The 14,903-nt window shown below is 38.1% G+C and overlaps 1 protein-coding gene across 6 annotated transcripts in view; it reads left to right on the plus strand.

The window, feature by feature from the left end:
* The window catches only part of rnf24 (ring finger protein 24), a 32,813-nt gene extending 19,453 nt beyond the window's left edge, over positions 1-13,360 (plus strand). For all 6 annotated transcript variants that reach the window (XM_042429863.1, XM_042429879.1, XM_042429872.1 and 3 more), the window contains 4 exons: positions 2,081-2,123; positions 2,855-2,896; positions 8,475-8,554; positions 10,898-13,360. In XM_042429863.1, coding sequence (XP_042285797.1) covers positions 2,081-2,123; positions 2,855-2,896; positions 8,475-8,554; positions 10,898-11,039 — 307 coding nt within the window. In that variant the 3' untranslated portion in view covers positions 11,040-13,360. The remainder of the gene's footprint in view (positions 1-2,080; positions 2,124-2,854; positions 2,897-8,474; positions 8,555-10,897) is intronic.
* Positions 13,361-14,903: the final 1,543 nt, after the last annotated feature.

The raw sequence follows: 14,903 nt of genomic DNA on the forward strand, positions 1-14,903 counted from the left end.
AACCCAGCTGGTCTAATCAAATTGTCCTGGCTACTGTTGCTGCAGGGGTTATCTCCTGGCAGCGACAAACTTAACAGAAATAATGTCCAGCATCTTTTATCTAAAACAGCGAGAAGCAGCAGTTCCCAACAAAATTCACCCCTCGCCACCCTGTAATATGCTATCTTGCAGGCCAAATGGTAAGTAGGTTAAGTTCACCTGTGTTCCTACAATTGCTCATCTATCTGTAAAGAGATACGACTTTGATGCAGTACCATGATTCAATACTGAAAGTCAAGACTGCTAGTTTAAGTCACTGAAGGCAAAAAGAGCAATTTCGCTCCATTAAAGGCGTCTAAAGATGCAGTCTCCCAAAGGAACTGGCCCAAGATTACTTAAATCATGTGCACTATCAAGGATGTTGAGTATACAATTCAAAGCCTCATTACTTACATTTTATTTTCATACAGCCTGACAGCTTCATTTAAGCAAATTCTTCCTTTGCTATTCATGCAAAAAGTCATTTGAAAGGAGGAATCCTATAGTTTCTATACATGAAGCATCATTGCTATTGTTTACATTGACAGGTGAATGAAGGGGCCAAGGAATAGAGTTGACATGTGACTGGTTGTTATTCCCACAAAGACAAACACACACACACACACAGTTTGACACGAGACAGCCTCTCACAGCAATACTCAACTACATCTATCACACATGTGTGAAATATTCATCGCTGCATTCACAAGGATGTGAAAGTATTTCGTAAGCATTGAATGTTGCTGAAAGTAAAGTAAGGGTCATGAACCTAAATATTTATGAATGTGCAAAGTAAAGAACTACGCAGTGATCTTTAAAATAACGACCAAGGTCAATCTACCATGTAGTCAGCACTGCGGTTTGTAACATTTACACCCTATAAAGATGGATGACACACATGTACAATTTGAGTTGCCCATTCACTGTCAAATTATGATAATGATAGCTTTAAGAAGACGGTCAATTTGGACACCAGTTGTTCACCTTATCCTTTTTGCCCACTGAACTTGCGGGCCACTGTGCAACCCCCATCAGTCGCCCATGACCCCTCACCCTTGACCTTGTCCCCTACCCTTGGGAGTCTCTGCACCTTTACCTGCTGACCTCTTTCAAAATGTCAGTTTCTCTCCTAGACTGTGCTGCTTGTTTTACAGATCCCTCTCACTCTGCTGCGAGAGGTTAAGGTTACTTGTAATGGAGGTAAATCTTACAAACCTATGAATTTCTCCTATCTCTCTTGCTCATTTTCTTCCCTCTTTTCTACACATTTTGTTTTCATTCTCAGTACTTAGATTCTTGTCTTGCTCTCCCTGTTCTGTCACTGAGCCTTTTTATTTTTTGCTCATTTACAAGAACAATGTTTATTAAGAGTTACACCAGCAACGTTGGTTGTATCTGTGAGTACTCTCTGTTTAAATTGAATGCCTCAACAACCCACCGTAATGTTTTTTTTAATGTCTGATCCAATGTACAGTATTTTGGGTGATGTTGTGAGTTGATATTTTACTTAAAGTTCAGCACTTGTTGTGAAAAGAAACCAAGGCTTATTTTCTTTTAAGCATTATATCTGTTAATATGTAACTTGGCTTACTATTGTATTACTTAGCAACACAAATATTTAACAGAGTTCTGTTAAATGTCGTTTTATTATTTTCATTGTTTCTGTAATTGGTTAATCCAGTTTTTATTAATTTAGGCAGTAGTCTCATTGTTTTGCCTGGTATATGCCTGAGGCAGAATCATCTCCTCTAACGCATGCAGTCATGCAGTGCATACGCACCAAAAATATTTTTATCTCAACAGTCTGCACTGCAAACTCTAGTACCAGTATGATATTCAGCATGTATTGCCAAATTGCTTTTATCATCTGGCACCACATTGATTCAGTAGCATAGATTGGTGTCATAAGGCAAGTATTTGATAAGGAAATGACATATAAGTTTGTTGTTTTTCTCTCCTTTTCCAGGATGTATGAATGTTTTACCTTTTTTTTATGTAATGTGGTGAGTTGAAGAAGGTCACGTACTAATCAAATAGATGTTTTGTCTTTACGTCTCCCCAGGTTACGGCACCAGGCGCACAAAGAGCTATATGCATACAAACAAGTAAGCAGTCCAGTGACACACACTCACACACACACACACACACCACTTAGGAAATTATAAACTATATACACACACATTCAAATATTATCTAAGAGAAAGGGAATGTGTTAAGAAAATCACACGGTCCCTCTGAATTGTACCAAAGTTGAAGGGAAGCAAGTGGCTCAGCTGGAAAAATCAGGTTCAGGTGGGAACTTGTCAGTAGTGTGTAACCCACAAAACCAGTAAGAGGGAGTGATGGAGGGCATAAACATGACTCGCTCATGTCCTTCAGTTATGTAATACCAGTATGCAAGAACACTCCAACATGCATACTGGCATAATAGATGGTAGGGTGACGACTGACTCTAATTTGTCTTCCTATGTATCTCCCTGCCTGCCAGCTAAAAACATTAACATCATGTACATTACCATTCAAAAGTGTAGACACACTTTCTCATTCAAGGGAACAGGAAGGTATGTCCAAACCTTTAACTGGTACTGTATGTATGTAAGATGACTAAGCTCATACTGTAGACACACACAAAAATAGATACACACAGGCACTGGAAACCAGCAACTGTATTACAGTACATAATTATCTCTGCATCTCTTATTCTGACTGGTTGATTTTTCATTAGATGCTGGTTATTATCTGTTGAGTCTCTTTATCTGTATTTCCAGAGGAACTGCTCTCTGTGATAGTGTCATCCAGTGACTAATCTTTTATTATCTCTTATTATGCCTCTCAGGTCATTCAGAAGGAAAAAGTCAAAGAGCTAAATTTGCATGAGGTAAGCACTCATCGTCCTTGGTCAGTTATTATCAGTTGGTGACACTTTAATACCTAAAAATTGTTTTTACTTAGCACTAGAGCTATCTAGTGGGCAGAACGTTCTGTAATGTAACCTGACAAGTACACACTGTACTGTTATATTAGCTAATTTTGGACTGAGCAGCCATGTGTGTGAGTAATTTTAAAAATGCTTCAGCCCCCCGTATATATTTACTACAATCATCCTTCTTGTATTTTCATCCTCTTGGTTGTGCAGCTATATGGAAACCCATGATGCACTGTGCCCTCAGATGATTTAAAGTAAACGGCTAAGCCCTGGAGCAATTCATGCTATTGTTATGAACATAAATGTCCTCAGCTTCAAGAAGGACAATAAAAGCTTACAAATGGTGCAAACTCCTGTTATGTAATGGGCATCAGAAGCAGACGTATGTACCTTGTCTGCACATCCAAGGGCACATGGTGATGTTTGTTCGCCGCAGTTGCATGTTACTCAAGTGTTGTTTGGTTTTCTCAGATTTTGCAACGATAATAACATTTACATTGTTTGTCATTTAACACTCAGCACATCTGTCTTGACTCACTGCCATGTCAAAAGGAGCATCTTGTGGTTAAGTAATGAGTGTCCTCCCTGCCGGTATTACATAATGCTGTATGCCAGCTCAGCATAGTTGGAAAATTACAAGCAGCAGTCAGTGTGTAAAGCAGCCGCACTGGCTTTGCAGTGCAGCAGTGTTAGTCCCCATCCAAGGCCACTATCCCTTTAACACTACAGTGCAAATGAAATGTTAGCAATAACATCTCGTGTGTGTGTTATGGCACTGTGCTAAACATCTTCAGTGTTGTCATCAGTGTTGGTATTTCCCACTGTCACATCAGGCTCCAGCCTTTATGTTATTAGAAACTGAGAGAACACATCAGAGGGTGTCATGTGAGTGAAGTCAGTGACAGACAAAAACAAGCTGTATTGTAAGGACAATAACATGCACACAGACACATACACTAGCCTGGGTGGATGACCCAGTTTTGAAGGATCCCACGCTAAAGGATCACCCTGAAGACGTGTTTAGACTGAGCTGCAAGGATTCAATCTCAGCGTTTAAATGGAATAGCCAGAATAGGACTGCTAATATGAGATCAATTTACTGTTAAAGACATGTTTATGTTTGTGTGATGGTGTAACTTGACCAGTTATCCTAGATAACTGCTTTGACATTGACTCCTTTCTCCACTTACTTGTGTAGGAAATACCCTAATGTAAAGAATTCATGTCATACAATATGGGATGAAAGTATAGCTGCTAAATGCCGCTGATCTTATGAAGGAAATCATATGAAACTATATCTTTTTTTACATATGTGTAAACAGTTGGCACGTGCAACGGATGACTCTAATGATAAGAATGGCCCGTGGTCTACAGGAGTACAGACTGCTTGACTGATTGTGATGTTCTGTTTGGTCGATAACACAATGGGCCAGATTTATGTACACAAAAGAGCAGGATAAACTTGTGATGTGCTGTTCATTCAATTTGCACTCAGAATCTGTATGTAATTAGTGTCTGTCTTACTAAGGAAGCAGCTCATTATCTGATCAGCCACTGGAACTACTTCCTACAGTAGTTATATTCCAAGAATGAAAAGGCACACTTCAGCGGTTGAACTTGTCTCAGTACAGCAAGCTCAGGAAAAAATGTAGTGATGCTGAAATATAAAACCTCAATAGTGAAATTATTCTACACATACACTACACTTATCACACATTAAAAAATGTCCGTACTTATTAAGATTACATTTAAATGTCTATATTTATAGGTGTGGAATGCAGTATAAATGTTTTAACAAACAAATGATGTAAAATGACACATAAAAGATTGTGCATAACAGTAAAATATACTACAGTATAAATGTGGTTTGTAAATCCACAAGACTCATCATATCTCCTCCTGTTTATTTATTTTTGTCATTGAGATTGAGATCTCTCTTTCAAGAGAGACATGAGAACAAGAAACATTCATGTTCAGACAAGCACACAATCAGCAAACAGAAACAACACAATTAAGGTCAGACAGTCACAATCAACAAAGAATTAGTAAAAACTGTTAAAAGAATTATAAAAAAAATCTGATAATAATGCTTTAAACCACCGAGGAGAATGAAATGGTCTAGTTTGAGGGCAGTTTGCAGTTCATTCCTTTTAAAAGGTGTATAGTACCTGAAACCAGTCCTGCCAAGATTAGTGCTTTCATATGAAACATCTAAGGTTAAGTGTTTCTATTAGTATTATTTGTGCAATCCTCATTTTAATGCACATACATGAAGTACAGAAGGCAACCAGTACTTGCTGGTAGATGAAGAGTCTTTTGCACTTTACATACAAAGTGCAAAAGAATACTAAAGTACAGTCCTGTGTACACACAGTACATATTGTGAAAGGATGATGTCGTCTGTGAGAGAGCTTGGCTGCAGTGGCCTTTGCTTAGCCTCATATCCTGGATGACATGCCACAGGATTGATTTTGTTATAATGGTAGAATAACTATCAAATTTTTCACACTCATCTTGAACTCATTTGTTTGGGTTTCACAAGGATGACAGTTGAGATTATATCTCTGTTTTAGTCCATGATTTCGGTTTTTATGCCTCTGTCTTAAAGTAGTCGTATCCAGCATTGTAAGGTTCAGTGCAATTATTAGTCTGTTGTTTTCATTTTGATAATGTAACTAGTTCAGTATGGACAATGTTTTGGTATTAGATTAGATTAAAGGCCTATAAATATTCAATGCCAGATAGATCGTTAGGAATTGGCCGCCACCCATATCTCTCTGCAGTTTATTGACATAGGTGCCTGTTTTAAATATTGAGTTTTAAACTGAGTTTAATGTGGAAAAGTCAGTAAGACATCAAGTACACCATTCACACTTACCAGTAAATTTTCTGTCAATAAGTGGTTTTGGTCAATAGTCTGTTTATTGTTGCACTGTGTCCATCCAAAATAGAAGTTGAAAACTTTATAATGTACTTGGTTAACCTCGGCTTACAAAGCCATGCAATTTACTGAACCGAAAAGGAACTAAGTTGTTATGGCCCAAATTTTGATTTTTAATTACCTGACTGGATGACAATGTTAATAAACTAGTTTCTGCTGAATAATCTATTGTTCTGTCACTTAAACTTTTATAATCTTTAACTATTGAGCATTTCGTATTAGTCTTTACAGGTATAAGTTAATGTTTATTTTTGCTCTGATCAAATTCATGATTTGGTTTTTTGAGTTTATCCACAAATTTAAGTCCATGTACTTTGCATGTTACATGATTTTGTTGACTTGATAGGGAAAAAAGAGGCTCTGTCAAAAGTTGTCTAAGGCTGCCAGATCTCGACTGTGAGTGTGACACTACAGACCAGGCACTGAAAACAAGAAGAACGTTGATCTATTCACAAGTAAAGAGAGCAAAGCAGACATCTTAACAGGGGATTGTTCTGTGTCCAAAAATCCTCTGGAGAAAAAGCTAAGAGCCCCCATGCTGTTCTTTTTATACAGAGTTGTCCATCCACCGCCCATAAAATGGAGCTGGAAAAAAGAGAATCTGTGTTGCTAAATGAGTAATAGTTGCAGGGTTAGACAGCCAAAGAAGAGATTGCCAAATTAAAAGCCTCTGCCATGAAAGTTTTGTGGTGAGAATGCTGCATGGACGCCTACTTTGGACATGTTTGCAGATTTTTTTGCCCTTTTTCCTCACAGCTTTGAATGTCCATTACCATATGCACAGCAGTTCTTCACTCTTCTCCCCCAAATTTCACCACCCACTGTGCATACGCCCCAATCAAAGAGTCACTAGTGGAATAACAAACACGAGGACCTTTGCCATTTACCCACTGGCAATCGCGGCCAGTGGAAGGCATGGCCAAGCAGGAGGTACCAGTAACAGGAATCGAACACCTGTACCTGACAATTATCATCCTGCCTGGTTGTCTTTTCACCTTGCATCACCCTGGAGTGATTCCACTATTGCAGTTGGCAGTGATGCATGTGGCAGAAAACTCTTGTTATAGGTTTTATTATCGTGTTTAGAAAGGACAACATGCAGTTTGACTGGGGTGGTCTTTATGTAAGAGAAACCCAAGACAACTGAAACTACAGAGCTCTATGGTGAACTGATTGATGATTTTCTGAACAGAACATCAGCCCTCAGCCCTCACCTACGGTCAGTAACTCTTGATTGTGACAGGAAAAGCTTAGATAGTGTATACAAGTTTCCTTTGCAGGGAGCCGAGGCTTACCCGTAGGGACAGGGTGGGGAACTGCTGCTTTGTTGCATTGAAGGGAGACAGTTGAGTTGGTTCTGCCATCTGATTAGGATGCCTTGTGCAGACCAAGAATGTGCTGCTGAAGAAATTATATATCCTGTTGGGCCTGGACACACTGAGCTGGAAGAAGTGGATTGTAAGAAGAACGTCGGCTTAGCCTGCTGCCAGGGCGACCCAACAGTAAAAACAGACAGATAGACAGCTTAGCATACTCTTCGTACTGTACACCAGAGTCTTGCTAATTTATTTAGATGTCAAACGTCTTCTTCCCTGGTTATACCCAGGATGCACTGAACAAATTGTACATGCAAAGCTTCGTCATCATGTCTTCATAATTAAAGAGCAAATGACAGTTGCTTAATAAATAAAAACTGACTTGACATTATTACATAAGGAAATTCACAAATATTCTTTAATCTGCAAAAGCAGAATCTACAGATTTCAATAAACTGGCAACTGATAAAGATCGTCCCTTTCGTATTTTACTCCATGAATAACACGTCACACACAGCCAAAACAGTTTGCTAATGCTAGCTGGTAGGTCGTGACCTGTTGCTGAACACGTGTGTGTAAAGCAAACAAAGACAAACAATTCCAGTCTATCAGGATTACCTCAATGACCCAACAAAGGACACCAGCTAGAGCTATAGGACTATGTTAACACCACAATTTCCCTGTTTTATCAATCATGACAGAAACTAACAACACTGAAGAATTATAGAGTCTGGTAGAATACCATGAATTGGAAAGCTGGCAAAAATGTATTTTTTGACTAAAAAGATAAGTTGAATATGTACCAGTTTTACTGTTTTAGATTGGCTTGGATGTCTACCATTGTACTGTGTTGTGGGTCCACTGTTACTTTGAGTTTTTCTAACTTATATGTTGGAAACAAATGCTGCAAAAAGTCATCTCCATCACAGTGACCACATTTTTTTTCTTTTGAAAAGAAATATTTCCACTAAAAGGTAGTTTCCAGCCACTGACTGAACAAGTCCCCAGTGTGAGTTAAGTCAGAGTTATATAACAGAACATAGTCGGTTAGTAACTGCTCTGTTGTTTCTGTCAAATTTTTTGCAGATGTTGGCCACATTTTGTCTTTTTCCATTTGACCTTTGCTGTTTAGACAGTTTGTTTCCACAGTTTGTTGTTTATTTTATCCACCAACACAACAGGAGTCCAAACACCAGGGTTCAGCTAACAAATTTAAAGTTGTTACATGGCTCTTTATGGAAAGTTTCTCTCTAACCCCCTCACTCCCTTTCAGATATGTGCAGTATGCTTGGAAGAGTTCAAACAGAAAGACGAGCTGGGGATTTGTCCATGCAAACATGCCTTTCATAGAAAGTAAGTATAAGGTTTTGTTTACTTTCATGGACACACACACAAAGTCAAGGACACATGGATCTGTACAGATTTCCGTACAAAGTAGTCTATTTTCATGCAAAATCTTTAAAGACTAAAGTGAACAAATCATTGCACGGATTGAGAGTACATTGGTATCTAAGACAGCAATGTCAAAAAGTAAATAAATAGATTTTCTTGTACATAACTTACAAAACTACATGTGTATGAAGTGAGAAACTGCACAGGACATGATGGATTGCTTGAGCCAACTTTATCCCACCCCCACTCTCCCACCCCCCCCGTGCCCTGACCATTTCAACTGAGTTGTTTATATCAGCACGACACCTCCCTTGGCCTAGTTTTTTTCCCCCCAGTTGCTGCAAGAGCGGTCACCACTCACTGAATCTACTGTATAAACACTCCTTTTAGTGTGTGTGCAATGAAGCCGTGCTGTTTTGCAGAGAAAACAGACATTCCAAACAGACCGCTACCAAAAGAATTCAGGAGTGAAGAGCATGTTTTCTTTTCATACTTCCAAACATAGAAATTAAAATCAGTAAACTGCCAAAGTGAGGTAAAAGACATTACATTTATAATAACAATGCTGTTTCATTTATATTCAAGTTTCATGTTCATGTCACATGTGCTTTAAGAAGTCACTACTCAAGCTACTACTAGCAACCCGAAGTGACAGTCTATTTTGATTTTTGATTAACTTCCATCAACAGTCACATAGCATTCTCGGTCTTATGAAACTTGTACTCACACACAACCTCAGCATCAAAGTAGAGTTGCAACTAACAGTTATTTTCATTAGTGATTCATTTTCTTTATTATTTTCTCAATTAATGGATCAGTTGTTAACTCTACAAGTGTTTAAAAATAGTTAAAAAAAACACACCATTATAATTTCCCAGAGACCAACATTACATCTTCAGATTTCTTGTTTTATCTGGTCAATAGTCCAACATCAAATTATATTCTACTGACAATGATATAAAATCGACAAAAGCAGCAAATACTCACGTTGGTTAATCTGGAAACACAGAATGTTTTGCATTTTGGCTTGAAAACAAATCGATCGCCGGAATAGTTGCCAAGTAACTTTTTGTTAATGGACTAATCAATTCATCGACAGATTGTTTCAGCTCCACATGAAAATCACACATAGATCACAGGAGTGGAGGGTTTAAACGTATAATGGAGACACAGACAAGTGAAGTGAATAATGTTGTGTCAGTGACTGACAGCGGTAGTATCACACCTGGAGAGCAGAGCAATCAGAACAACAATGATAATGATGATGTGTTACATCGCCTAATTAGATTTTGTCACCTTATGTCACTTAATTAGTGTGATTATAGAATTTGGTTTTGGTTGGTCACACTTGTTGAAAAGAAACCTAAATACCTGCCTCTTCCTAAACCCATCACTCACCTCTTGTTGATTTGAATGATTGCTGTAGTTTGTAGTTTGCTTTTTCACAGAGAACAGAAACTGTGGTCAGTTTGGATTCTTGGCATTTACACTGGATTCCTTTTTAATAACGAGTCACCACAGTGAAAAAATATCTAAACATCCAAAGAAAATAAAGCCACTCCGGCCCCTCCACTGCTGACCATCTGTGTTAGAGCCCGACAGATACTGTAGAGTTTTTAGGTCGGTACCAAAATCTACATTGGTATATTTAAAGGGTCTCTTAAACTTTTGTCTTTTAATTATACTCAACATTTTGCAGTTGAAAGATACATTTGTAAAACATCTTTGGTGGACACACCATGTCTAAATTACTGCAAACATAATCTCAGGCATGTCCTTACTGCAATTTCCTGTTACTTATCTGCCAACATGAGCCAATATAATCTGTTTATGATAAGCTAAATTTGTTTGAAAATAATAAAGTGATCATAACAATAATAATAATAATAATGATGATAAAGTTCATTTATATAACACTTATCAAAATCAGTGTTTACAAAGTGTTTTACAGAGAGCAGACAAAAAGAACTAAAAGTAAGATACAAAATAAACATATTTATGTACAAGTACATCCCCACATATATAATACATACATATGCACAGACAGACACATACACACACAACCTCACACACACGAAAAAAAATCACATAATACTATTATACATTATATTATGGAATATTATGATGCTTCCATCTCAAACTTTATGATCCCACCAAGCTCTGTGTCTTTATATAGAGGCTTGATAAGTGCCTTTGAATGACCTTTGTGATTTAAGCAAAGCGAAGTTTACATTGTTCGTACATTTCACATATCTCTGTCTTCCTAACTCTCCCCCCCCCCCCGCTGCTTCGTCTTTCTCCCAGGTGCCTCATCAAGTGGTTGGAGGTGAGGAAAGTGTGCCCGCTGTGCAACATGCCCGTCTTGCAGCTCGCCCAGCAGGCCGGCAGCACAGACCCGCCTGTGCCAATACAGCAGCCTCTGCCCGGCATCGAGAACATGGTGTAGCAGACTCCAACCCTCTCTTACAGTACACTACAGACACACATAAACACACATCCCGACACTCGTACTCTCACCTGTACAGGTACACTTTGGTATGAGTCTGTGGACACACCGGAGAAACTGGAGTTACTGCGCAGATACTCACGAAACCTGTGAATCTGCAGCCATCGTCACCTCTCTTATCTTTGCATTGGTTCACAAAAGGATTTTCTGATATCAGTTCTGACTGATGATCAACTGTTGTCATGTTTTTTTTTTTTTTTCTTTTCACGGACGATGAAGAAGAGTTGATCTAGAAGAAGTTTCCTTCTCGGCCGAGATGTGGTTGATAACTTTTTCACAACCAAAGCACTTTTCTGGGGACACCAGCTTAAGACCAGGAGGAAAAAAAACACAAAAGCCAAGAACTACAATACACTAAAATATATTTTTTTCTTTAACAAGCACTTTACGAGAAGTCAAACCTTAATTGCTTGTGATCGTAGTAGCAAGGTATGTTTTGTATTTTATCATTAACTATTATTTTAATGTACAGTACAAAGCCACATGGTTTTTCATTTTTAATTAGTAAACATTGATTTCTAAACAAAAAAAAAATAATCTCAAAGGGACAACAAATACCTATGTTAGCTATCAGGAAATTTGGACAATGCTTTGTGTTCTAATTGCACACACACACACAGACACACATAAGAAATTAAGCTCAAAGCAACCTCGAGACTTGATGTCTGACTAAATGTGAAAGGTCTGAATGTGTGGAAACCCAAAATTGTACACGCAAACACTAACACACTTCATATGAAGCCTACAGAATTTGTTCCCTCATCACCTGTTTGTCGTTCTTATAATGTGACTGTTGTTTTTTTTTTTTTTTTTTTCTTTTTTTCTGTCAAATACAGAAAGGTGATACAGTGAACAAAGTTTATTTGGACTAAAGGAATTTACCGGGTAACATCCTCCATATATGAGTGCTGTTAGGCAAGCACAGGCTAAAAAGTGACCATCACCCCAGGCATTGTGTAAGATTTTAATTTCATCAGAAAAATATCTTCGACAGAAAAGAAATTCAAAGTTACTACTTCAAATACTGTGATTATTTAAACCAGTATTAGTGTGTATAACCTGGTGCTTTATAAAACTGTTTTACAGAACAAACAACGGTAATGAGGCAATATTCAACACATCTATAAACTTACATGTTCCAGTTTGATTTTGCTCCGTTGCTTCTTTGTTTTTATGTTCCTGAAGCTGAGCTGTGTGAATGTTAACAGTGCTTTACTTCAGATTAAGGCTGAATTGTTCTGTCAAATTGAGACACTTTACAAAACAAAAAACTGTTCCGTTGATCTATCTTAAACTAGCATCATACGGTATATCTTGCTAGGAAGTGGATGATAATTCAGTTTAGGAAAAAGACCAGAAAGAATCCGTTTTTTTTGCCTTTTTGCCATTCAGCTTCTACTTAAAATGTGCTGCAGCCACAGTAGCGGTTACCTTTGTTTGCTTCGACCCTGATAGATTATTTTAATTTATTTTTTTAATTTATTGTAATTTATGGGTACAGTTACACAGAGTGAACGAGTAAACGGATCAACACCTGCATCAGAATTGCTGTCCTCAGCATATCATATTGGTCAAGATACACACTAGTGAGGGGCACCCATACCTATCATGCCCCCTCCCCTCTTCCCCCCAACGCCCCACAGCTGGGCTGCCAGAGAGTCAGTGGTCAGCAGGTTGTAATGAAGCAGCATTTCCATTCATACACACACACACAAACACACACACACACACACACAGGGTAATTCAGCTTTTTGGGAGCAGTATTCTGGTGCTTTCGCCTCTCTCCCTCTTTCTGTACGGTACACGGTGCTTTTTGTTTTGCACCATACATACAGTAACTCTGCTTTTGTGCATATTTTTTGTCCTCATCTCTTGTTAGCTGCTTTTGGTAAATGTGCTGATGAGTTTAGCAAGGAGGGGCTGAAAAAAGAAAGCTTTGCTACACAGTGATGGATAAGTGAGAGATTGTCTTTTACCTGTGATATGTATTGTTAAAAAACAATCATACTTTTTTTTAAAGGCACAATCTGTGATCCCAATTTAAACAAAAGGGACTAACAGGATCAATGAATTACACTATTCTACACCAGTGGTTCTCAGACCTTTTCATGTCAAGGACCCCTAAACTGAGACAAATTAGACCATCGACCCCCATCTGATTGAATAAGATTTTTGCTCTTATGTGTTTAATTACAGAAAATGTATGAAGCCCATGACCAAAATAGTCACATATTCTGTCATTGTGTTACTTATGGATGAAATTATAATGAAAATAAATTATTCCCCTTTTTGCGGGGGACCCCCTGGAACCCCCTCAAGGACCCCTCGGGGTCCCTGGACCCCACTTTGAGAACCATTGCTCTACACTACTCAACATTTAAATCTTACATTATTACAACATTAATGATGAATAATAAACAACTAAGCAGACCACTATTTCAAATTCTAATCGGATGAGAAACGCCAAATGTTGAAAATTACTGATTGTGCCTTTAACAAGTTCTCAGTTAGATTTTATTAGGGCTGCAACTAAAGATTATTTTCATTAGATTTCTATTATTTTCTTGATTAATAGTTTAGTTGTTTAGTCTATAAAATTTCCCAGAGCCCATGATGACATCTTCAAATGTCTTGTTTTTCCCGACCAACAGTCCATAACCCAAAGATATTTCTATTATTGTCATAGAAGAAAATATGGAGAAAAAAAAAATTCTCATATTTTCTTAAAAAATGACTCAAAGCGATAAATTCATGATCAAAATAGTTAGTGATTAATTTGTCTGTTGATCAATTAATCGTCTAATCGTTGCAGCTCTAGATTTTTATTCTCTAACACCAAACACAGTCATGCACAGGTTCCCAGCACATGGGCGGTTTAACAAGTGACAATGCATTTGCACCTCCTACGGCAGAAAAGCATTGTTACTCTGACCTCTGTGGTTTGAATGTTTCATCTCTGCTCAATGTCTGCTCTCGCCCCCGCAGCGATGACCTCTGCGGTGGGGGTCAGAGCACGCAGCAAGGTGAAAATGTCAACTGTTGGATGAGAGCGAAAGCAGGATTTTCATCCAGTGTGTAGCGTTTCAGTCGGTTGTTACGTGCCCTCAATGAGGCCCAATCCTCTTACAACTCAAAGAAACTCAAACTTTTACTGTCCACATTAGCCTTATTTGAACAAAAACAGACTGGGTCGATTGGTAATATCACAGTCTCTTCACTCTATAGATTATGATGTGTTGTGTGATCAGAAAGGACTAAAAGTCATTTTTATTGCCTGGCCTGAGATTTGTTGTTTCCTGTTGAACAAAATGAGAAACATAAGGGCCCTCTTCATTATGTTGTGTGATGTAAAGTATTTTGATACCTTTTGGCTTCTTAGTCTTTGGTAATTAAGAGGCTGTGACTGTTTCATTGAACTTGTATCTCACCGCAAATGTTACAGAGTAAGACCCAACAACATTCTTGGCTGTACATTATTCCCCAAAACTTCACTAGTTCAACTCAACATTGGTTAATATTTCTGCCGCCGTCCTCGAAAGACGACACATTTGTAGCTCAGTGCTGATAACACAAGTCTTAAGCTTTTTGTTCCGGTTTTGTCTTTGAATGTACGTTTCATGAGAGAAAGAATACGAGGAGATTTAATGTGAACGCATGCTACTTTGCATAGTCAAGTTGCCACTGATATCACCATTGTTAAATGTATGTAGACAGTAGTAACAGTAGTAGAGTATTTATACATAATGTAAGGTGCACAAACATGCTCCTGCATATAAACTAAATGGCAGCTGAACACTTCCTGCC

This window comes from Thunnus maccoyii, chromosome 2 (genome assembly GCF_910596095.1).
Source record: "Thunnus maccoyii chromosome 2, fThuMac1.1, whole genome shotgun sequence".
NCBI classification, from domain to species: domain Eukaryota; kingdom Metazoa; phylum Chordata; class Actinopteri; order Scombriformes; family Scombridae; genus Thunnus; species Thunnus maccoyii.